The 24,158-nt window shown below is 40.5% G+C and overlaps 2 protein-coding genes across 2 annotated transcripts; one reads left to right on the plus strand and one right to left on the minus strand.

Annotated features, from left to right (window-relative positions):
* The first annotated feature begins 40 nt into the window (after positions 1-40).
* LOC127353305 (aquaporin-9-like) lies at positions 41-4,723 on the plus strand. Its single transcript, XM_051382439.1, has 6 exons — positions 41-387; positions 631-757; positions 1,683-1,820; positions 2,017-2,135; positions 2,908-3,125; positions 3,732-4,723. The coding sequence occupies exons 1-6, from the start codon at positions 310-312 to the stop codon at positions 3,937-3,939; spliced, it is 888 nt and encodes a 295-aa protein (XP_051238399.1). The 5' UTR covers positions 41-309; the 3' UTR covers positions 3,940-4,723.
* A 4,264-nt stretch (positions 4,724-8,987) lies between these two features.
* LOC127352805 (disintegrin and metalloproteinase domain-containing protein 10-like) lies at positions 8,988-23,986 on the minus strand. Its single transcript, XM_051381496.1, is given in 17 exon segments — positions 8,988-11,991; positions 12,751-12,877; positions 12,974-13,194; positions 13,323-13,431; positions 13,540-13,723; positions 13,817-13,967; positions 14,578-14,761; positions 14,887-15,050; positions 15,558-15,741; positions 15,816-15,908; positions 17,178-17,327; positions 18,616-18,716; positions 19,266-19,311; positions 19,313-19,425; positions 19,516-19,634; positions 21,295-21,445; positions 23,815-23,986. Coding segments are annotated over 17 exon segments (2,367 nt in total). The 5' UTR covers positions 23,882-23,986; the 3' UTR covers positions 8,988-11,788.
* Positions 23,987-24,158: the final 172 nt, after the last annotated feature.

Consider the following 24,158-nt stretch of genomic DNA (forward strand, 5'->3'; position numbering starts at 1 on the left):
TATGATGTTTCTGTAAAGTTTGTGACTGCAAACACAAATAGATCGGAAAATCTGATTTGAGTTTGCGAACTACGAATCACACCTGTCAATCACTCTGCCTGCCCTCCGCTGTGAAACAGTTGTGTGTTGATGAGGCTGACTGTGATGTTTGTACAGTGGATCAATGGTCTGTGCTGAGTGGCTGCAGTCGGGTAGAGGTGGAGATTTGACACGAGAGCTCTGAACTTCCAGAGGTTCACACCGCTGGACATCTGGTAGTTTTAGCAGCAGTTGGCACAGCGATACACTGAAATACAACGCAGGAGAAGCATGAGGCAACACTGTGCTCTCAAACATGGAATATTTAAGGAATTCCTGGCAGAATTCCTAGGAACATTTGTCTTGGTTGTAAGTACCATTTTGTGATATTAAATTGTGTTTTTTTTCCTCTTAACTGAATATATTTGCTTTAGAAGTTGTAACAAGTGATCATTTTTATACAGGTATTTCAGTTAAATGTTCTCAAGTTCATGTTCATAAATGTTCTTGCTTCCATATCTGCGCTTGTGATGTTATATTTTAAGAGAGATTTAAGTCAGTTGAACAGATGTTATATTGAACTGTCTGCTGTTGTGTTCCTCTGTTTGTCAGCTGTTTGGCTGCGGCTCAGTCGCTCAGACCGTCCTCAGTCGAAACAGCCTGGGTGAACCTCTCACCGTCCACATCGGCTTCTCTGTGGGACTGATGATGGCAGCGTATGTGGCTGGTGGAGTGTCAGGTAAATGTGGTTACATTTGGTTGTTTGTAGGAACTTCAGCACCTGATTGCTTATTTCCACTCCTGTCTAATCCATGGCAAAATATCAGTTTTAAGATTGTATAGTTGTTAACAGTTTGTTGTTTGCATATTCAGCTTCTTTGCTGCATTTTATCTACTGTTATCACTACAGACTTTATGATACATTAAAATAATTCATAGTTAATACAAACAACCTGTGCCAGAACATATAAACAGTCTCACACAGCTTGCATATATCTGTTGTAATGAAAACATTGTTACTCTTGAGGGTTGCAGCTTGTAATAATATAACTTTATGGCTTCCTGTCCAGCCATGTGCCGCCTCCATGGCTCCAGTGTCAGCAGGAACGTGCCAGCTCTCTGTCCAGATTCAATGAACGTGTACCGAGCATTGATTTGTTAGTACTAGTGCACAGCTTCTCTGGGGTCATACATAACCCTAGGCACTAAATGTCCTGCAAACTCCATTGATCATGGGCTACGTTCATCTGTCTATGACAGAGACCAGACTCAGTCCAAACGAGACTGCCTGCCTAAAGAGCAGCTCCTTCCAATTTTACATCAAAAGGATCAGATAGATTTCATTTAGACTGAACACTAACAGATTTGTTATTGGTTTCGAAGAATTCAGAGCAAGATGTGAGCACGGTTTGATTAAAACAGAACAGAATAATGCTCCCTTTGTTAGTTTTTTTACTTAAAGGTTGAATTTCTAATATGTGACCATTATTCTGCCTCTTTACTTGTGAACATACATAACAAAACCCTGCACCGCCCCGGGGGCTGCTCCCCTTCTGCTGCTCCTCGTAAATGTGACGGCCTCTCTAATGATGGAGAGGACATCATGCCAGCCACCCCCACGCACTACGCCCCTCTCTCACTCTCTGTTTTGTCCTCCGTCCCAGGGGGCCATGTGAACCCTGCTGTGTCTCTGGCCATGGTGATTCTGGGAAAACTGAAGATCTGGAAGTTTCCCTTCTATGTCATCGCTCAGTTTCTTGGTGCTTTTGTTGGCGCTGCTGCAGTCTTTGGGTTGTACTATGGTGAATACACTTTATTCACTTGCACATGCATATTAAACCTTTACACTTGGTAATGACCTCCAAAAGCTTAGTCTCTTAAAACCGGGAGTGTCAACCGTCAGCTGCCAGTAAAAATATTTCAGCTAGACGTTCATCAATATGTGATACTAATGGATCCCTGTGCACAGTTACAGCTATCTATTTGTCCTCCTCACAGATGCTTTCATGGACTTCACCAGTGGGATTCTGTCAGTGACGGGAATCAATGCAACAGGTCACATTTTTGCTTCCTACCCTGCGAGACACCTGTCAGTCATCGGCGGCTTCATCGATCAGGTGAGCTATGGTCTCTGTGACCCAATGACCTCTCCTCTATTGTGCACCTCCGCTCCCATTCAGGCTCAAAATACTGCAAAGTCTGGCAAATTTAGTTAATGCAAAATTGATTGCCCCATTTACTCTGAGAACACTCCCTCTTTTGCTCAGTTTTGGGTCTAATGACCCATTTCCTGGCATTCGCTGGAAGGTCAAATCTATACTTAACACCATTTTCCGTCTTTTTAGTCGGTGCAGTGATCCAAAAATAAAACGTCTACCAGCTTAAAACTGTTGAAAACCACATCAGGTGAACCACTGAGATAAGTGTAATAGTGCTTATGTAAATGTTTCTTTTCTGTGTAAAAGTGGTGCTGTACAGGTTGCGGTCCCTAAATGCTTTCTGTTTAAACAGTTAATAGCAGTTTAAAAACAAGATTTGAACCATTACGAGTAGACTTTGTGATATATATCCAGATCACATAGTTAAAAGGAATCATTGAATGATACAGCCTGATTATACAAGTTAACTCTACATATTTTACTTATTTGAAAAAACATTATTATAAAAGACACAAGACATTCACATACATACAAACACACCTAACTCAGATATACATGAATTTAAAATAAACAACTCAACAAACTGAAGGCAAGATAAATTGAATTACATTAAATAAAAATAATAAGGGAAAAGAAAATCAAACAATGCTGTAATTGGGAAGTTGCCAATATTTATTCGGTGTGTACCTGCATAAACTCTGCGGTTTATAATGATGTTGTACTCCTGCAGGTGATAGGGACGGGTATGCTGGTCTTGTGTATACTGGCTATCATTGATGGTGGAAATATCGGAGCTCCCAAAGGCGTGGAACCGCTTGCCATTGGTCTGATCATCATGGCCATCGGTGTGTCCATGGGGCTGAACTGTGGCTACCCCCTGAACCCTGCCAGAGACCTGGGACCCCGACTGTTCACAGCTTTAGCAGGATGGGGAATGGAGGTCTTCAGGTAACTGTACGGCAGAGGAAGACAGATCGGGTTTATTGTTATATTTCTCTCATGTACCTGGGTTGAATTCTACTTACTGTGTACAGGTCTTGTGACAATGATCAGGCTGGTCCTTAGAGAATGGAGTCCAATTACACCATCATTTAAAAATATGGTTAAATTTATTATTAGAACAAGGTTATATGAGATAATTAAAAAAAAACAGGAAAAATGAGAACTATAAGGAAATATGGAATAAATATATGTTACATCTGAAAGGAACACATCTAATTTTATCAACCTACATAACTCAATAATCTTTTGGTTTGTATGCATTAAATGTTACATATATATATATATATATATATATAAATCATCCAAATTGGATCTTATTAGATGCATTTATTTAAATATTTATTGAAGTAAACTGGATAAGACCCGACCTGCTGACATGAACCATAGTGTTATAGTGTTATATAATGTCACATGCATTCAACAGATGCAGTCGATGCTTGTGAATGATCCAGTGACGGCACCAGTGACCCACAGTGGCCTCGGAGCCAGCCGCTTGTGTGACTGCCAGAGATGCATTTAACTCTACCCTCTTATTCCTTTGCATGCTAACAGCACTGCAGACTACTGGTGGTGGATCCCTGTGGCGGGGCCCATGGTGGGGGGCGTGGTCGCAGCCATCATCTACTACCTGTTCATTGAGCTGCACCACCACCGTGATGAGCCCGAGAAGCCCCACGAGGAGGAGGAAGAAGAGGAGGAAGATGAAGAGGACGAGGACAGCAGTCTGAAGGACAAATATGAGATGATCACCATGAGCTAAAAAAAAAGACATTAACCTTCAGGACTAACTGTCCGATCCAGCTGTTTAACTGTCAGTCAGGTGAAGAACAACCCAGCACAGCTTCCATCTGTAAGGACAGGCTTCCTCTGTCTCTTTGGCAAACCCGTTAATAGCAGGATAGGTTGTAGTTACTCTTCTGATTGACTTAATGCTCTGCAGAGACAAGCTATTCAGCTCAGTGATGGCAACATTAGAATATTGACAGGTCAAAACTTAAAGTAAAACAAATTAGGAAATGTTTTAGACAGAAAAACTGCAGCTATATTAAGCACTATGGATACTGTTGTGGTCTGTGCTGTTGGTAGAAATACATACAAGCAAAACTTTGCACCGTCTTTGTAAAATACTGAACCCATCATCCAAACCAATACTGGACTGTCTCCTTTGCAATTTAACTTTTTATGTTTTATGTTTCATAAACACACGAAGATCTCAGTCCTGTGTACTTCACATTGTTATGACTTTTCATATATATGTTGTAAATACTGTATTATAGATATTAGATGAAAAGTACCCCCTTTTTTGGCCATATTCACTCAAACAATTGGTACTGACCTAATAGTTTCACATGTCTTCTTTTAGGTTTGCTCCCATTTTCTTTAGTGGTTGTGATGATCTGTTTATTTACTTAAGGCTTTGTTTTTGTTCTAACTTATTTATTTTCTTCTTTTGCAAACCACAAGGAATCCTTCCTCCTGTTCATTATTAATATTTGTATTTCACTTACTGTTGTTTTGTCTACATTAAAGTTTCTACAAATTAATTTCATAAGAGATATTTCACTTCAGGGACTCATATCAGAGACTCCATCATCTATTGCTATAATCAGTGAGAACTTAGTTTGTTGATGTAATTTTCCTCCCAGCATTACCTCATATATCCTCATACATTCCATGCAGGCTTTAATAATCTATGTGATGAAGTGAAAGAGGACGATAATAGCAGACTTGAATCTTTTCAGTAAACCTCAAGATTGAACACCTTCACCGACACAAGTGATGGATCATTTGTAGGATTGCAGAGGATGATCACACCTCACAGTGTCAGCTCAGAGCTTTAAGTTGTAAAATATTTCCTTCCCTTAGTTAATGTTTGTACATGTCAAAGACAAGTCACACACGATGTCTCCTACTTCACTGAAAACCCCATTGTCAGTATACAACACTTTTTGGGGGTTTTAAATTCCCACATCACTCTTAAGTTGCATATTGAACCACGATTGGCTTCCAAACCAGTTGTGGTGTCACATGATCTGCTCTTATGTGAACTGAACTGAAAAATGTTCTCCCTTAAATAGAAGAATGTGAAAACATCCATCTACTGTCAAACTCTGCCTGTGCATCAGTCTTCACCGTGAAAGACAAACATTGAAGTGAAGCAGCAATAAGCAAATATTTGTTGTGGAGCAGAGAAGCAATATCAGTAAAATATACTGTAGTATATATAGATAGAAGTATTGATTGTGTGTTCAGTGTATTATATTATTCCACATATTGCATTATCATTGCAGATGTATACTGTATTTACATCTAGTAGCATTTTACTGGTGTAATTGGTCAAGAGCAGTTCAGTCTATAAGAAATCTTTATATTTTAGTGGCTGATCATACGTTCAATTAGAGTACCCCACATTTGTATAAGCGGTACTTGACTAAATGTACTTAGTTACTTTTTTACCACTGACTTTGGGACAGTATTTGTCTTTGGTTGCAGAAAAATGTTTAAAAAAAGGGTCTGAGACATTATGGTCAGACAACATGGATCCCAACTTCAAACATTCAGGCTAATGTTCAGAGACAGAGTGAGGGGTCACTGACACCAGCAGACCAGGAGGCTGAGCCATCCTGTAGAATGAAACAGCAGCAGATTACCAGTACAAGAAGCTGCCAAATTCTCAGTGAAGAGGTATCTGACGGACTGAGTTAAAGACTTGTGGGGTGAAATTAACTGACACCACCCTGAAGGTCAAAGAACTAACAATCACATTATAGTTAATATGAGTTTATCATGTATACATTGCATGACTGCTTACATGGAGCAGAGAGGAAAATCCTTTTGTATAGACTGACTGGCTGCTCAATAACGACACAGGTGCAGGTGCATGTGATTGTCACTTTTTGTCTCTCACCTATAGGCCAGACTTTAAATGATGTAGGATGACTTTAGTGTGCTGATTCAGTGTTTGAAGATGATCTGACAGGCTCCTCTGAGCATAAAATAAGGAACAGTCTTCTAAGACCTGGGTCTGTAAACTCAATATGAGGGATTCTTTTTAAAACTTGTGTGGAACAGTAAATAGACCTCACTCTGTTACATTACATTTGTTTAACAGACACTGATGGGCATTCTTAACTGCTTCAAGTGCTACATTTAGAAACAATAAGGTTTTTTGATTTGTTTTTGTTTTTATCAAGTCTGAGCAGATGAGTAGAGTCGATGTGTAGAGTAACTGCTGCCTTGGTGTCAATAAGCAGCTCGTTCTATTATTGTGGAGACAGAACCACAAACAGTCATGAATTTGTTGATTGGTAACTGCCCAACTCATAGTTAAGAGGCAGCAAGCTGATTGACAGTAGCAGATGTGCTGGGGTGTATGGTTTGACCAAGTCCTGGAAGCTATTCTCAACACGGTAGACAAGTACCAGTGTCTTGATTCAGCAGCCACTGATAGTCAGTGTGGTGTAGTGCGGGAGAACTTGGGTTGAAACCCAGTCAGTGTAAAAAGAACAGGGAATCTAGAACAGCACCCTGAAGGGTCCCACTGGCAAGGTTAAGGGTTATACACAGATGTAGGTTGTTGGAATTAAAGGGAAATACACAGAAAGATGTGAGAAGTCCAGTTGGACTGGAAGCATATTGTAATGATAAATCACTTTATTTCTTGCAGCAGGCAATGTTTTCATGAGACATACAAACTAAATGTGACTGCATCCGCGCAGACTGACTGAATGGAGGAGCCTTGATAATCTAGTGGGCATGATACTGGACAAAGAACTGGGAGTTATATTCTTTGCTGCCATTGTGTCTCCATTCTTTATTTTTGCAGTCCACAGGTCAGCTGCTCATTGGAGCGTGTGTTAGCTGCAACTCAGTTCAATCTGGGTGCCACTGAGCAGGCCGGTGCCACTTTTACAATCGTGCTTTGTCACGGAGAGACAAAAGGTGCTGCTCGCTCATCGGCTGTGACGTCAGCTCCTTGCACAGAGCTGAAACTCTTAATGTAGAATATTGATCAGGGTGAGTGACGTTGTCCTCTCGGCTGGGACATTCATAACTGAGTGACATCAGCTTGAGGAGAACTGTGAGAACTGCAGCATCAGTAATAACAACAATATACACTTAGTGGAATACAACTCACCGGCTATTATCTAGAAAATATTGAACCTAAACTCTTGTTGTTGGTGACTGTGCTTGTTCATGTGACAGCCAGCGACTGCAGCTAAGGATTCACATTGAAAATCAATAGCAGGCCACATTCCATTGCATGTGCAAATGCGTGTTTCCAGGATGTGACATACTGTACACTTTCCTATGGTTGTTACATCATCAAACATACTCATGAGGGAAAAGTCATCAATAGGTATAAGCAATAAATAATGAAGTGTGTAACAAAGGCATGGAATGTACTGTGAATAGACATTACAGCAGGCTGTCATGTGGAAATAGAAGTGTCTGATTTTGCCTTTTCCTAAATTGAGTATTACTGAGCTCACACAATATTTGGAGTTAATTAGTTGTCAGTAATCGCTGAAGTATGGAAACAGACGGGTGAGAAGCTGTGTGTGGCTTTGTGCTGCTGCTGTTGGTGACTCCAAAACCTCTGGCCCCAACGCTTCCCCCACAGCAGCTGCTCCCTCTACTGTGGACGCCCCTCTACTGCATTCAGCAGAGCAAAGTTTACTTTACAGGAACTTAATATCGAGGAATTTACCACAGTAATTTATTTATTCAGGATACAGCTTCCTTCACTTTGGTTTTCATACTGCTACAATTAATCTGAATACAATATAATCCACCCTGTAACCTCACACTGGTGTATCACGCAGCATTTAAAGGCCATAAAAAACCTGGGGGTGCTATAACTCTGACTCATACCATAGAAACATTTGATGTCTTTTTTTAGTCACTTTGCAAAAAGATCTTACACATATTACACACATACACATACAATAATGCAACCAAAACAAGTTTTAAGTACATGTTTGTAAAATCAGTGATTTTGGTATATCAATAAAGTTTGGGGATTTGGGAGATTTAGATTTGATCAGATTACTCAATATACTCAAAATACAGATTAACTCAAATAAATTAAAATAAGAAAAAGCATCCACACACTCTGATCTCTGCAATACAGATTTTATTGAGGTTATCTTTCAGTCAGAGACCTTCTTCAAACATCAACAGGAAAAAGGTGAGCACAGTATCTTGACAATGTTGATGCCCCAAGAAGATCTGACTGAAAGCTTGTCTCAATAAATGATCACAAAGGTCAACCTGGTGTTAATAACACACCATGTCAGACATTGCTAGGTTAGTTAATGTAAGGCCAGTTTCAACCTTTTAAATTGAATACTCCAGTGATTTAGAATTACACTTCAAAGTTAGACAAACTTGAAAAAATAGATTATACATACGTAAAAGAAAACAAAAGCATCCACACACCCAGATGCTAAATTCATTTATGAGGCAAGTTGTTAGTCAGAGACCTTCCTTGGTGAGCAGTGGTCTTGATGGAGAAACTGTCTAAATTAAAGCAGCAGAGGTTCACATATATATCACATAAACCCTTCCTCGTTGCTGAATGCCAACATCTTTTAAACACCAGTTCTCACAGGCTGAGTAGGACCTCTTGTGATGAGTAATCTCTACATGTAAACAGAGTGGAGTGCCCTTTTAAATTCCTACGCATTAAACCTCTCTCTCTCTAATATATATATATACACACACACACACACACACACACACACACAACACACACACGAAAACACGCAGCAAACGAATAGAAAAAGCCAAAGAGCACACATTACAGACAGTAAACAGGGGTCTATTTTATTTTGAACGAGTCTTTTAATTAATGCATTTCAAGTACTCCAAAAATTACATCTCTTTGCACAATACAATTTGAAATCTTTTTTTTTAGTAAAAATGTTCAAAGTGAACAAAAATTTCCGATACTGTATAAAACACAGTGAACATTAAAATCAGACAGTAGTATTACTTTTTAATCTTGTGTTCTTTCGGCCTACATCACCTACAACATTTCAACTCAATTTGGACATTTTCAGTGCACGTTTATCTAAAAACTTTTACCAAGACTACGAAATTAAAAAGAAAGTAAATTTACAGGCATTATTCTTCTGCTCTTCTACCCAAACCATGCCACAGGATAACGAAGACAAAAATGAGAATGTAACATTAACTCCATCACCCTGAATTGTTTTTACCATTGATGGTGGTGGAGAAAAGTATCTTAAGCAAACTCCATTTCAACTAGCACATATAAGAACATAAATAACTTAGAAGAAAGGAAAGTTTGTCACATATGAACATCTTTGAACAACTTACTCTGGAATTAGAATACAAAAAATGAAACGGATGTATCAAAATGTAATTTTCATTTTTCAAATGAAATGCAAATTTTCGAAGTACTGTACAAGTTTACATGTAAATTCTCCAGGCTTAACGGGTTGTGATCCAGCCTAGAAGATGAAATTTAAAAAGAGCTCCATTTTGTACAGACATGAGAAGTTATAGCAACCGCCGACCTGCCGAATTCATCTGCCATGTGAAAGAAACCGTTAACTGTGAGACACGTTATTTTTAATGTCCCCTCCAGAGCACATGTGTGATTATTACAACAATCAGGACAGTGTTGTAAGATATTAGTTGTGATTAGTATTGCATGCATTTAGAAATAATAATGCCAGGATAAAATAAAGACAGAGCACTAGAGAACATCCTTTGCCGAACATTTAATGCAAAATGCCCAAGTCTTAGTCCGTGCCAAACTTTTAGCCCACTTCCCAAATCCTATTGGTGGGTGAAGAGTTTGCACGGTAAATAATTCCTGGGATTTTGAACATATTGCGACCAGATTATCAAATCCTTCCGGTTAGTGTCATCATGTTATCATTTCCCAAAATGCCCCTCATGCTGTGCTGCAGCAAGGGGAGGAAGAAAACACCTGAGGTCAACCGTCTCCTTCATTTCTTCCATTTAAAGTGGCTCCAAAAACTTTACAGGTGCTTCCTGTATTTTGTAAAACCTGTGCATGAATATCAGCTGTATAAAGTTTTATGGCACGCTGATGTAAACTCACAATGCACTCATGAGCTCTTAAGGGGATTCAGTCCATGAAGATATCTGACCGGGAGATAACTGCAGGTGAGTTTAAAAAAAACCAAAAAAAAACAGCCACTTGTCTCCTGTGAAACATTGATGAATGTGTGAATAGTGTGACATTACACTGCTCCGTCCACTTGTTTTAAGACTAACATTAATAGCTGTCAAAGTAAATAGTGTTGAGTGACATACAAATATTACAGACCTTGGTCAATTAATAGTCACATTTAATAAATGTGTCCGCATGCCCACATTGAAAAGTTCTTAGATTTGCTATCTGAAGAATAATATAATGATTTAATCTTAGTTTTTTTTTTTTTTTTTGTACATCCACACCGGAGTCATTTTTAAATTTATTTGCACACTCATGTAAACTAACTCTGTAACATGATACACTCTCACTTCTAAACTAAGCCACAGCAGCCTTCACTTTCCCTTGTCTTCAAATCTGAACAGGTAGACTCATCATCAGCTTCAGTTAGTGGTTATTCATTCTTCATGATCAAACTCAAAATCGGTAAAGACAATAAAAAGGTGTATCAAACTAGGTGATCTTCCCTTTTTTGTTCCCATGAATCTTTACCTCATCTAGCTTGTTACACAACATGAGCAAAACAAGATGTTAGCAAAACAATAAAAAAAACAAAAAGATGAAAAAGGGGATCTTGAACAAAGAAGGCCTGAAAAGTGGGATATGATGACCTTGTTGTTCAAATTCGAAATCTAGCAACCCAACGAGCGTGAAAGAGATCCACCTGATTGGACGACTGCAAAGAGAACTTGATGGCGTCAAATCCTCAACAGCAATGTCCAAGGAACTCATCACAACCATCATTCCTTCAATTATGTGTTAAGAGTCCTGAGAGCACTAACCGAAAAATAAAAGAAAAAAAGTGAAGAATTACACATTTACAGTAGAAGAAATAGTTTGTTTTCACTTATGATACACTAAATATGTACAGTTACATGCAGAAGACTGTCTGCACGAGAGACCGGAGCCTGTGTCTTTTGCCGTTTGACATGTGTAAATCACAAAAGTGCCGCAAATCCCCACTGAGTGTCTCTCAATCCTGGCTAGAATGGCGAAAAGAAAAGCACGGAACAATTCACCAGCAGCCACGGGCGTGTCACTCAAGAAGACGTTGCAATAGAACAAAAAACACATCACAGAATGTACTAAAGCTACACATGATTCCTTAACTCCTTGGCACTCCTTAAAAAGAAAGAAAAAAAAAAGGTGGAAAAAGATGCTAGATCACACTGCATTGGAAATGGCTGATGGTCGAGTCCACTCCACAAAGAGCCAATAAAGTTGGTAGATAGTGTTTTCTCTTTTTCACGTGTCTATTTTGTCTGCAGATGGAGGATATGATGATGACTAACAACCATGTCAGGCTTTTCTTTGGATGGAGTGACGCTTTTGTTTCCCACTGTAGGCACAAGGAGGAGCCAAGGCATTGGGGGGGAGAGGGGCGGGATGCAGGGTCTCAGCGTCTCATCTGGCCCATCTGATAGTTCTCTCTGGGCTGACGGTGGTGCCTCTGGGGTTGCGCCTGCCGCTGGGGCTGCCTCTGGGGTTGCCGCTGGCCACCATGCCCGCCGTGTCCGTGCTGGTGGGCGTGCGGGTGCTGAGACTGGTGCTGCACCTGGGAGTTAGCGTGTTGCTGCGCTCGCCGCCTCTTCAAAGTGCCTGTTAGGAGAAAGGCAGTTAATTGAGCTTGTTAAAAGGAGAGACAGTGGGTTGACTCTGAACAAAACTGCACCTAGAGACACTCTGCTACTGCTGCCCACAACAACAATCTTATTCACCGTATGCCACACTATGAGAGGTGAGGCTAATAAAATTGTGGTTACAGTATATGTCAGACTATATATAAGGGTACAATAATACCAATACTGCATTTTCAACAGCAGCCTATTTTGGTTGCTGAACCAGATCTGACCCAGGACCACAACTTTTGTTTGGTAAGGAAAGATTTTAACACACTTCTTTTACGCTTTTCATCTTTCCTCTGGGACAGCCCAAAACCCCAGTGTGTGGTATGGCAATAAAGATGTTACTAAGTACTGCTTTTATGAGAGTCATTCATAGATTGCGGTTGCTAGGGTTGGTGGAGCCAGATAAGGAAAAGATATCCTGGGAATGTTGAACTTGATTCGTAGTACAAGTCTCTGGTTAAAAGGCGAGTTAATTATCTACCACATATTTAGTTTTCTTCGTTTCTCATTTAACAAACTATGCCTGTGCCTCAACCAGAACATTTTATATTCAGGGGATGGACACAATATCACTAACACTTTCAATACAACAACCTGCAAATGAACAACATGACTCAGTGCAGCGGAGTGGCAGGTGGTACATCATCAATTATAGGTTTGTATAAATAAATATGTTAAAGTTAAAATTTCTCTGGTATGATTGACTTTCTCTGCAAATCTCTGGACTCACCTGGAAGTGGTTTGGGAGGGGGTAGTTTGGGGTTACTGCTCGGTGTATGCACACTACAGATCTTAATGAAGCCAGCCATGAGCATGATGAGGGCGATACCCATCAATAACACTGCCCACCAATGGGCCTAGAGAAGAGAACAAAGCACAAATCAAGCACAATCAACACAAACATCATAATTATAAACCTTTCATCCAATCAGAAACAAGAAGTTGATACATACAACAATCCACTCTGCAATGTTCTCATAGAGCTCTGGGTTGAAAATGGCCTTCTTCAACCTGGCCAGGGGTCCGTCTGCATCCACCAGACGACACTTCATGAACACGTCACAGTAGCCCTTGAAGTCGTTACAAGGCGAGCCGGCCGGCAGCGTGGTCACCTTCTTATTGAAGAAACGAGCCAGACGCTCTGATCCTGTGCTGCTGCATGTGTTGGGATTCACTGTGGAGATGAATCACAGACAATTCAAAACAATTCAAATGACCAAGACAACATCTCAAGCACATTTTATTAAAAAAAAAAATGTTAAAAGCTAATTAGCAAGGTGGGGGAAAGGCTAAGTGACTCACTCTTCTCCATGCAGCACACGTGGCAAAGCTCGGTCTCGTCTTTGCCATCTTGGCTGGCACAGGTGCATGCCTCAAGCCCATACTTCTCGCAGATGGAGCCGGAGCAGCCCTGCGGGGGAGGAGCATGAGCAAAAGGCGAGATCAGACACTGACTGGTATGAATATAAAGTTGCTATAACAACGAGTTCTTCCAGTTGTGAAGTCTTCAGCCACTCACCCCGTTGAGGCAGACTTGAGTCTCTCCGTGGCAGGCAGTGAAGTTGGCCTTGGGTTCAGATGTGGGGCACTGGGGAGTGACTCCGTTACACATGCCCTGGTGAGCGCACTCTGACTCCTCTCGGCATTTCTCGTTACGACCCTTGTAAGAGCACTCAGCAGTACAACAAGGACCCTGGCTGGGACTAGTGGGAAAGAAAAAGTGTTCAGCTGAGACTTATCACAAATTAGCTGGCATATCTTCCTTGTGAAACATCAAAAATAACATCCACATCTACCTGCAGACTTTGTTGGGCTTTAATTTGCACTTCTTGTTGTCCGCCTGGTTGGCGTCATAGCAGCACTGGTCCCTGCACTGATCACTGTAGCCACAGTCACACTCCTCTCCTGGCTCCACCAGGCCGTTACCACAGATGGGCTGGCCAGACTCTGTTTGGGAAAGGAAAAAATAAACACTGAGTCCGGTCCGCAAAAATTGGAAAACGTTCTTTCGTACTTTGACTTTTTGTACTGAGGGCTAAAAGTGTATGAGAATCAGACATTTACTATGAAAGCTGTCTCATTACAAAACCAAACCAAACAAATATTGCTGTGAAGAGAATGAGAAGCTGCAAAAAGAGGGAAACAAAATCAAAGTGTTCAAAAAGAGACAGATCCTTGACAGCCCAATGCAACATCACACTCAAACAGATAATCTTTGTCAGTGTGTTGGAGGAAGTGTAAGGCAGACTTTGAACCGCATGGGCCAAACAGAATAAGCTTTTTAGTCATGCCAATCATATGGCTAAGCTGAATGTTTTGTTTTGTTATGATACTGATTAGAGAGTTGTGAGAGTGTGACAAGAAATACTGTCAGTAAAAATAACACTGGAATAATGCCAAGATTGCTTTTCAAAGCTTTTACCAGCTAATTAACTAATTAAGGTTGGTTGAAATCTCATCATTACAGGGAAAGTGTAATAATATTGTGGTTTCAAATTAACTGGACTTAAATTGTCAAGATGAAGGTCCTAGGTCGGACTAAAACAGAATGACGTACCGACAAAACAGTTGCTTCTCTTTTTCTCCAGCACCTGGCTGATGTTGCGCACGCTACAGATGGAGAACTTATTGTTGTTGAGCTTGTCTCCTGAAGTAGCTCTTGCATACATGATATAATTGCCCTTCTCCTTCTTGTCTTGACTTTTGGATTCTCCTGGGGTGCACTCAGATCCAGAGTCATGCTGAGAGTGAGAAGGGGGAAAAAAAAATAAAAAATCACAGGGTTAAAAAGAAGAAGGGACAAAGTGTAGGAGCCAAATAAATTCTGTCTCACCGTGCATTAATGTGGCAAATCTAAGTAACTCACCGGGGAGCCAAAGTTGTGTCCTACTTCATGTGCAAAAGTGATATGGGAGACTTTTGGAGGTACGTGGGAGGCATAGTTCTGCACAGTGATTATACCAGTGTTGAGAGACTTCTTTTTTCCGTCCGAGTAGAGCTTGCTTTTTTCACAGATGCCTCCGGAGCTCCCTGTTAAATGAAAAGCACAAGTTGGAACAAACCTTCTTCCAGACCACAGCTACAAAACATGAAAGATTTTACTCATTGAGGGAGGGAGAATCTGATTAAAGCCATGACAACTTTTCAATCAATGTTGCTATTTCACTTTACCACACCAGTAACAGAGTGCAAGCAAACCTTTGGGAATCATCACGTCTGCATATTATCTGAGTTGATATTTGAAGCTGCAGTTGGTTCTCATAACAGTCTCAATCAATCAGCATTTGAAATCCCAAATACCACTGACACTTTTCCTTCTTGTAGCTGCAATGTACAATGTAGATAAGTCACAATTAACTTATACTGTAAATCACGGATGCTTTTCCTTGAATAATCTTTGGACTGGGTGTTCCTACCGATAATGGGCCTACAACCCAGTACAAAGAATATGATGTGTTGTACTAAGGTTTAAAAATAGGACTGATTTTTTTTTTGCAGTTGCTGATCACAGATGACACACCGACTGTCTTTCAGTACCTGAAGGGGCTCCGACCCAGGCCAAACCCAACACCCCGTCATCAAAGTCTCTGTCGGTGAAAACATAAGCCAAGCAGTAGTCGTCATGGTTCTGCTCCGAGTTCAGCTCCAGGAACTTCTCCACCCCGATGTTGGCGAAGCGGAACGGGTTGGACCTGTCCCTCTCGTCACTGGTGGTGTTTATCTACACAAAGAGGGTGACGGCGAGTTCAGAGGGAAGAAATCAGCAACAGGACTTGAAATCGGTACAAGGCTTACCCTGATCCTTTTCACCATGAAGCTGATGTTGCGAATGCCCATGAAGTCTGTGCCCTGATAGATAGCATCAATGGCCTTGACGTGACTGGAGATCTGAAAGACAAAGATTCAAACCATACTGTGTAAAACTAGAATGTAGAAAACATTGAATGCACAGTTTACATGTAGAGTAAAGAGGTAAATAATAAGGAATTGAGTAACTAGAGCTAACTGCCCCGAGCCCATCCTAAGAATTGTTATTGGAGCAGATCTGGGCAAATATTGATCCATCAGTATTGGCTAAAATAAACCTAATCAAAACCTGATACTTTCTTCACTGTACTCTACTGTGTTTTGTCCACCTGCCAGTGTTGCAATACGGCCTCCTTTACAAGAGTCTGCTCCTCTACAGTACCAGCCTTCTGCTGTATATGCAAGTGAAAATTAGAGTGTGCGGATGTGAAAAAAGATTTGGGGGCACTGGTGTTTGACTCTGAGTTCAGACAACGAGGTTAGAAAAATACAAAGATTTGCTAAGCTTTGAATTCAACACGAATATTAACGAAGAGCGGTGCACAAAACATTCAGATAGCAGCTTCTCATTTTCAGCCGCCACTGTACAATCAGAGTTGAGTGTTTCTGTAGTTCCCATAACTCCAACAGAGTGATACATCTTCGCTCCGGCGGACTGCATCATGTCAGAGGTAGAAACGTCCCAATTAAACTTTAATTCATATCATATCAATAATCTAAACATATAAACTTAATAGTTTTGAACCAGGACATTCAGTTTTTGATCAAAGTAGCTTGTGAAAAATGATATGTGCCCAATTAAGTAGCCTGCGGCTGTCAAAAGGTAACAAAATACACCTACCAGAACCTCTAAAGCTCTCTAATTGTTATATCTAAACTGACTGTTTAATACTGATGTTCTCATTTAACTCTCTGCCAAAATGCAAATACCCATATTTCCAAAAATGTCAAACTATTCCTTAAACATACCATCTTTATATGGGAATTATACATTTAAGGACATTTGCTACTGGTTGCCATTTGTTGTGGACTTCCAGGCTCTAGGTTTTAAAATTTAACTGGAAACAAGGCATTACTACATACAAACCCAATTTAGAGTGATTATTTTTAGTTTTTAGAGTGATTTATAGTTAGTTTTGTTCCTCTATTGTAAGTGTTATGACTCAGCCCTTGCACTGTGTAAGAGGTGTTATTATTCAAATACTAATTAGCCTTCATACTCTTGGTTGATTCTGCTGGTTAAAAATATGCCTCTCAACTAACGTAAGAAAAATCCCACATACAGATTGTGTAAATCTAATTCTAACAGCACCATGGTAGCATGTGTGAGTGAAAGTGACGGTGTATCACCTGAGCAATGACAGCCTCTCTGGTCTTGTAGTACTTGTAGAAGAGGTGGTCAGTCTGAATGAAAAGCTGGCAGGTGTTTTTCTCAACCTGGGCCATCCTCTTCTTCCTCAGCAGCACGGGATCATTAGATTCTGCCATAGTGTGGAGCTCCTGGGGTGAGCAGCATCACAGATGGAGAGTAGGAAGCAGACAGTTAAATAAAACATATATATAGCATTTTCAACCAAACAGTGTCTAAATAAATAATGTCCGGTATTTTTAGGCAGTAGCTGAGGTATGTTCATGAACTCCAACTCCACAGAGGAACACACTGTACTGTAAATGTCTCTTACTTACGTATGGTGGGAAAAAAGGATGAAATAATAGGAACAAAAGCACATAATGTCTAATTAATGGAATTATTTGGTTTGGGGGAGATATAGTGGAAAGAAATATCAATATATATTAATATAGGTACTAATACATTTGTTTATTTTAAGTTCATGTTAGGGCCGTACCCTAATAATACAGCACTGCTGCATGTGCTAACTGTACTAGCTACTGCTACTAGCTAGTAAGTGGTTCTATTAGCTGACTGTGCCCAAACTGCGAGAACCAGGGGAGGTCGTGGGGGCCAGTATGAGCACCACAGCCAGAGGAGCCTCTCAGTGACCAAGGCCAGGACCAAACACCGCCTTCAACATCACCGGAGGCCACATTTTTTACAGTGGCTCCAACCAGGACTAGACACGGCGGGTTCAGGCAGAGACAGGAGAGTGTGTTTGGAGCGAGTTGATTTGTACAGTAAGTAACGTTATACATCATCCATTGTGTCAGTTAGTTTGCGAGTATTTGTTTTTGTGAAGTTATTTATTCTGTGTTTTTAATTACTTTTTTCCATTCAACAGATGGCTGTTAGAAAATATATATATATAATTAAATAATTTAATTAAACATAAATATTCAACATCTAGTCAACTAATGGCTTGAACTAACAACTATTAGTCAACTAGGAAAATCTTTAGCCTGGGACAGCCTTCGTTCACGTGGTATAAACTGATCAAGGACCATCTACCATCTTCGCTTGGATTAGAAAAAACGTGAGAAGGGGGTTTAAAATGTAAGGGTTAACTAATGTTTGACTAGTTAAAAATACAGTATCCAAACTTAATGGACAAGCTTACAAGCTTAACTTGAGTTTTAACAATAATATTCCCATAAGGGTAATACTTTCATGGACACCCCAATTTTTTTCCCTGCTATTCAGATGAGCTACTAACTAATCGTGTAGATGTCCATTAATTAAGCTGAGAAAAGCTATTTTCATCACTCAATATAACTTAAAAATGCACATAGAGACTTAAAAAAGGCCATCCGGAGGTATCTTTGACCCTGCCTATTCAACCGAGCTATCCCTAGGCACTGTAAGGGTTTAACTGTGGTGTGTGGTTAAGTTCACCTTGGGTGGCATCTCTACGGCAGAGGCTTGGTACTTCTTCATCCTTTCAAACACTGAGCTATCAGCACAGCCTCCCTCTGGGCCGTACTTGTGCGGGTAGTCTGAGTGAGAGAGGCAGACACAACACTGTTAGGATTATGGGAGACAATGTTAGCTACTTAACCCCCTGAGTCAGTCTATTTCTGGCGCTATTCATGATCAGCTAATGGATGTACTTACATGCCACTTGAGCCTAGCTTTGCTATGTGAGCTGTTACTTTCCTGTCGCTCTTATTACTGATTCCACTCACATTTCTGTTTAATTTGCCCCTCAGCCACATACTATATGTACACAGTTGATTTCAAATTAGGCGGTGCCAGTGTAGTGAAGTAGGCTTTGTGCTCACTATCAGTACCAACATTGTAAAGACTGCTAAAACGAGCCAGTAGCCTGAGAGAAAGATTGTGTTACTCAGCTAATGAGCACCCCGGGTATGTGTGCTCCCAGGAGGGCGATCACACCAGTCTGCCTCCATCAGCTCAGCTGCCCCAACCTTGCACTTTCCCCATCATACACTTACATATGCGTGCATCCAATTACACATACTCAATCATTACAATAAAATGGACTATCAAAGTATTTAGTATTTGTGTAGTTGCTGGGGACTCACGTATGTCGTCTTCGTGATAGATGACTGAGTGGAAGGGCACGTCTTTTGCCCCCTAGGTATCTCTCAGCAGGCTCCACGTAGTAGGTGCCGTGGTAGCTCTGAATGAAGCCCTCAAACTTACCATCCACAATGGCACCATGAGTCAGGGTACCTTTCTCCCCTGGGAATTACAGAGGATTGTCACAGAGGATTCACACAAGATCAGTTCAAAGTTTTAGACGCATAAAAACTAGTATATTAAAAATCTTACCATAGATTTCTCCAGTGTAGATATGAGAGGTATCATATGGAATCTCTTCTCCTGAAACATCCACCTTCAAATCTTGGGCAAACATGGTGGTATCCCTCTTCATTCGTAAATTAAAATGCCTGAAATCAAAAACATAAAAACTATATAAATAGGAAGACATCTGTATGTGATGACACAGGTTACAATGTGGGACAACAGTGTTATCTATAGTGTGAGAAGTTTGTTTCCGCGATGTCCCCAAACTGTCTGCTGATAGTATTCATGTCACAGAGTGTGAGCCTATGGATTTGGATCGGAATTGGGTCTCACTTTGGGAGGTAAGCAATATTCACCCGGCCTTTGAGAAAAAGGAGAATGCTAATGAAAGGGGGAAAAGGGAAAGGGAAGGGCATGGTTTAGCAGAGAGAAAACATCTAAGCTGTTTTCTGTTGCACAAGGGGAACTGCAGTCTTCATCTTGTAACAGAGGGAACAGAAAATCAGGACATCTTGAAACAATGCTGTTTTTTATGATCAAACATATGGCAGAGAAACAAAGATGCTACAGTAAACCTTGGGTATCATGTAACACCTACACAGTGCTCTTATTGTATGATTGTATTGTGTGTAAGTTACTGTTCTGTAAGTCAGGCATAAAAATCTGCTCCTGTGCGTATAAAGAATCTATTGCGCCACAGTTGTTTTCTAATATGACTTAATCTCTGGGAAAATGTAAGGTGCATGACAATTCAATCAGTCAACACGTACAAGCGAAGGACGATGGGGTGTTGCAAATTAACTGTTCGAATCTGAGTTGTGTCTCTAGCTTTGTCATGAATCAAAGCAAAAGAAACCGACACATTCTTGCTTTTCAAAGAAACAGACCTCTTCCTTGTTTGTGTTTGTTTGCACAGGCTCTTATCGTTCTCTTCCCTATTAAGCAGCATCAGAATTTGGGAACAGCAGGCTCTGCTACATGGCAGGACGAAAAACCAGCATTTGCCAAGCTCCCAGCCAGATGGTCTTGACTTTGTCATGGAGAATGTAGACACTTCCTACTGAATAACACCAATTTGTCATAATGCTGGATGAAGAACCATGACAAGGACTACATGAGTCCATCAATCCAGCCATTTATAGCTTCAGGGGGTTCCCACCCAGGTATCAAGTGTACAGAAACACCCTGGAAACACCTGATCCATCACAGCGCTACCTAATATATGCACAAACACATTACCAGCTTCTACTTCACCTGATCTGCATGTATTTAGATTGTGGGAAAAAATAAATAAATAAATAAATAAATTTTAAAAAATGACAAACAGTGGTAAAAATACCTGTTACAAGTATCTAAAGCCCAAATTTATGTCCGACCAACAATCCCATGCCCAAAAATGATCAGTTTACTATCACAGAAGCCAAATCAAGCAGCAAATCCTCACAACTGAGAAGCTGAAACTAGGTAATGTCTGGTATAGCCTTAACTTAGACCACAGAAACTATAGAGAAAGAATCCAATGCTGAGATTTAAAATCCCTCCTAACCACAGAGTCAGTGTGAAGACCCCGGCCTGTACTGTGATTTCATAAAACAGGATTAAATGTAAATAACTATGAATCACACGGCAAATCTCTGCTACAGCTAACCTCCATCTTTAATCATAAACAATATGGGCATATGGGATGAGCTCTGCAAATAAATACCCAGACAAGAAATAAAGACATAGATGAGGAGACTTAAAAATAGAGAGAGATCCAGACAGAATTTCCCTTTAGAGTAATATCTGGAAAAACCGACAAACCTTCCATGGGCATGAAAATCTAAGTGAAGGAACTTGTCTTCATGAGTGAGTGCCCTCTTGGCCCTCTCATGGTTGCTGTGCACAAGCTCTGTTTCGTAGGACAGGCCTTCATAGTGACGGATGTACTTGTTCAGGGGATTTCTGTAGTGTCCTGTGGGAAAAAAAACAACAGAGGAACTCCTGTTATCAGCAAAAACAATGAAAATACACACCTTATGAAAGTTCATGAATATCATATCCTTAAAGAATCAAGTAAAGACAACAACAAAAGCAGCCATCCCAGGTGTATAGATAAAATCTCTTTGTCTAGGTTGTACGTGTATGTACTGTATCTAATTGGATCAGAATATCTTGTGTACATAGATGTGCCTGAGATCTCATAATACAGAATATGAATTAAAGAAGAAAGTCTGAAGTTTGTAACAGTGTGTCTGTCACATCGACTATTCTGAGCAGATGGAAGTTAAACTTAAAAAGGCTTGTTTTGTTTGTTAGGCAATGCATTTCAAGCATTAGATACTCATATTTGGGGCCTTACAGTGACACTGGAGAATAACAGCGGCATTTTACAGTAAATAACCGAGACATGGTACATGTTAGGAGAATGTAGGTGCCTATTTTCAGCTAAATCCATTTAAGACAAATGGATGCCAGTTTTGGAGCTGTGCTCAACAACAGCCCCCAGCGTCACAGCATTATTATTTTGCCACCAGAAGAGTGGGTGGCGAGCTCCAAGGAAAAAGATTCTCGAGCACCTCCACCCATTTCACTAACTGTTTCACACTCAAAAGCAGTCTGACAAACTCCACTTCAAGAAAACATAGTAATTTTGTTTAGGGCCAATTACACCCTTCTTAAAGTTACTTTGTTTTTGATGTTTAGACAGCTGGTGTAACTGTAAGATCAGATCTTGCCCCATAACATTTAAACCAAAAGAAAGTATTTTCAGTAAATGCAGTATATATAATTAGTACCGTCTGACAGGTAATTATGTCTGACTAGTGAGCCATAAATTACAGGATTCAGTGCAACTGTGTAACAAAGATGGGTAAGTAGACCAGGCTTCAGCTACTTCTCTGTTCATGTGCATTATGAAATATTTAGGTGCTAACATTAAATCTTTCATTGAGGTGAGTATGAGAAGTGAAGGCTCACGACTATTCTGAAATATCTTAATTTAACAAATGAATATCGCAAACCCAAAAGATTCTTATTTCCTACATGTGTGATTATGAAATGAGTTACAGTTAGAGGGAATTGCTATTTTTGCATCAAAATATAAATTTTCTCTAAATAAAATGGTTCACATCATAATAATGTGACATTTGTTTGAGTCTGTAGCAACAAACAGGTTCTCTCACATCTGGAAAATAAGATCTATAGTTCCAGCGAACCTCTGCAGCACTACAGTACTTAATTATCATGCTGCTTCCTCACACATTTTCAAAACAAATTGCACTTGGCCATATTGCAATATTTGGAATAACAACATAAGATTGATTAAATTACATGGTGCAGAACAATCACATACAATCATCTGATGGCCCTATAATGTGAAAAAAGTTGTGACTGCTACTTTCTGACAGCTTAACAATTGATCCATATTGAGATTAAAACCATTCCCGATGCTTTAATATAAATATGGACCCTGGAGCTGACTGAGACTTTGAGTCAAAGTAAATGAGTCCATACAGAGCTGATTTTATTTCACTAATATAAGATTTATTAGCACAGTAGCAGTATATAGCAGGTGTATGATGCCAGAGGTAAATCACAAACCAATACAGCATTTTTACGAAAGGGGCAAATTAACTCCCACAAGAATAAAAATAATAATAATAATAATAATAATAATCACACATACAGATTATTTTCTAAATACTGAATCCACTTATTGCGGCTCTGGGTTACATTAGAGAACATAAAACACATTATTGACCAGTTATCGGCACCAGAAATCGGAATAACGCCAGGAAACATGAAAACTCGTGTCAAACAAACGCTAAACGCGGACACGATGCAGAGAAACACAATGTCAGCGGATAATGTTGTGTGGGGTTTTTATTTTAACGAGGAATCGTCATGTTAGCGGCTAAAGAGCTGGCTAGCACAAAAGCTAACAGTCCGTTCACCCAGTCGGCATCTCCCGTCCTCTCACAACAATGGCTGTGGGCGCTACTCGCACGGCAACAACACCACCGATCCGACCCTGACAACGACGAGACAAACGGTGACAACTGGCGGAAATAACTCCGCGATATCGGTTTGTTTCAATCAACCGCATCGATCCAAGTCAGCTCCTGCGCCGTGTGTCGTTGGTGAGCTTCAAGTAATACGGCTGAAAAGGGTGCAGTCCTCTTCACAACAAGCAGGCCCTGCTGATCCCTCCTGCTAGCTAACGGGGGCTATATCAGCCTTTCTGCTCCTCGCAGCCGCTTGCTTCGTGGATTTAACTCAACTTGTGAGGGGGCTTTTGTTTTTTGTTTTTTTACCCTCCCGAGAAAAAAACGCCGCACTCACCTTGGGTGTAGTTTAGCAAGCACGCGAAGAGGAAAACTTTAAGAAGAAGCATATCTGCCAAATCCATTGTTAAAGCATTGATGCCGTTTTCACTTTATTGTCCTACTTAGATAGGCGCAGACGCCCTGTGTGTTTATTGCACCTTCCTCCTCATCGCCTCCTCTCTCTCTCTCCAGCGTCATGACGTCAGACGCACCGCCGCCCTTCATGGCATCCCTTCCCCCAAGTGCATCCATGATCCAGGCCTGCATACATTACTGCACGCCCAGGCAACAGCACTCACCCTGCCAGGGTGTTATGATATGTGTGCTATGACATTTTTTTTCCCCCTCTCTCTCTCCACC

This window comes from Dicentrarchus labrax, unplaced genomic scaffold, assembly GCF_905237075.1.
Source record: "Dicentrarchus labrax unplaced genomic scaffold, dlabrax2021, whole genome shotgun sequence".
NCBI lineage: Eukaryota > Metazoa > Chordata > Actinopteri > Moronidae > Dicentrarchus > Dicentrarchus labrax.

Coding starts and splice junctions, on each gene's coding strand:
- LOC127353305 (XM_051382439.1), top strand. CDS start 310: ATGAGGCAACACTGTGCTCTCAAACATGGAATATTTAAGGAATTCCTG. Junction 2,136..2,907: donor TCGGCGGCTTCATCGATCAG/GTGAGCTATGGT, acceptor GTACTCCTGCAG/GTGATAGGGACGGGTATGCT. Junction 3,126..3,731: donor TGGGGAATGGAGGTCTTCAG/GTAACTGTACGG, acceptor GCATGCTAACAG/CACTGCAGACTACTGGTGGT.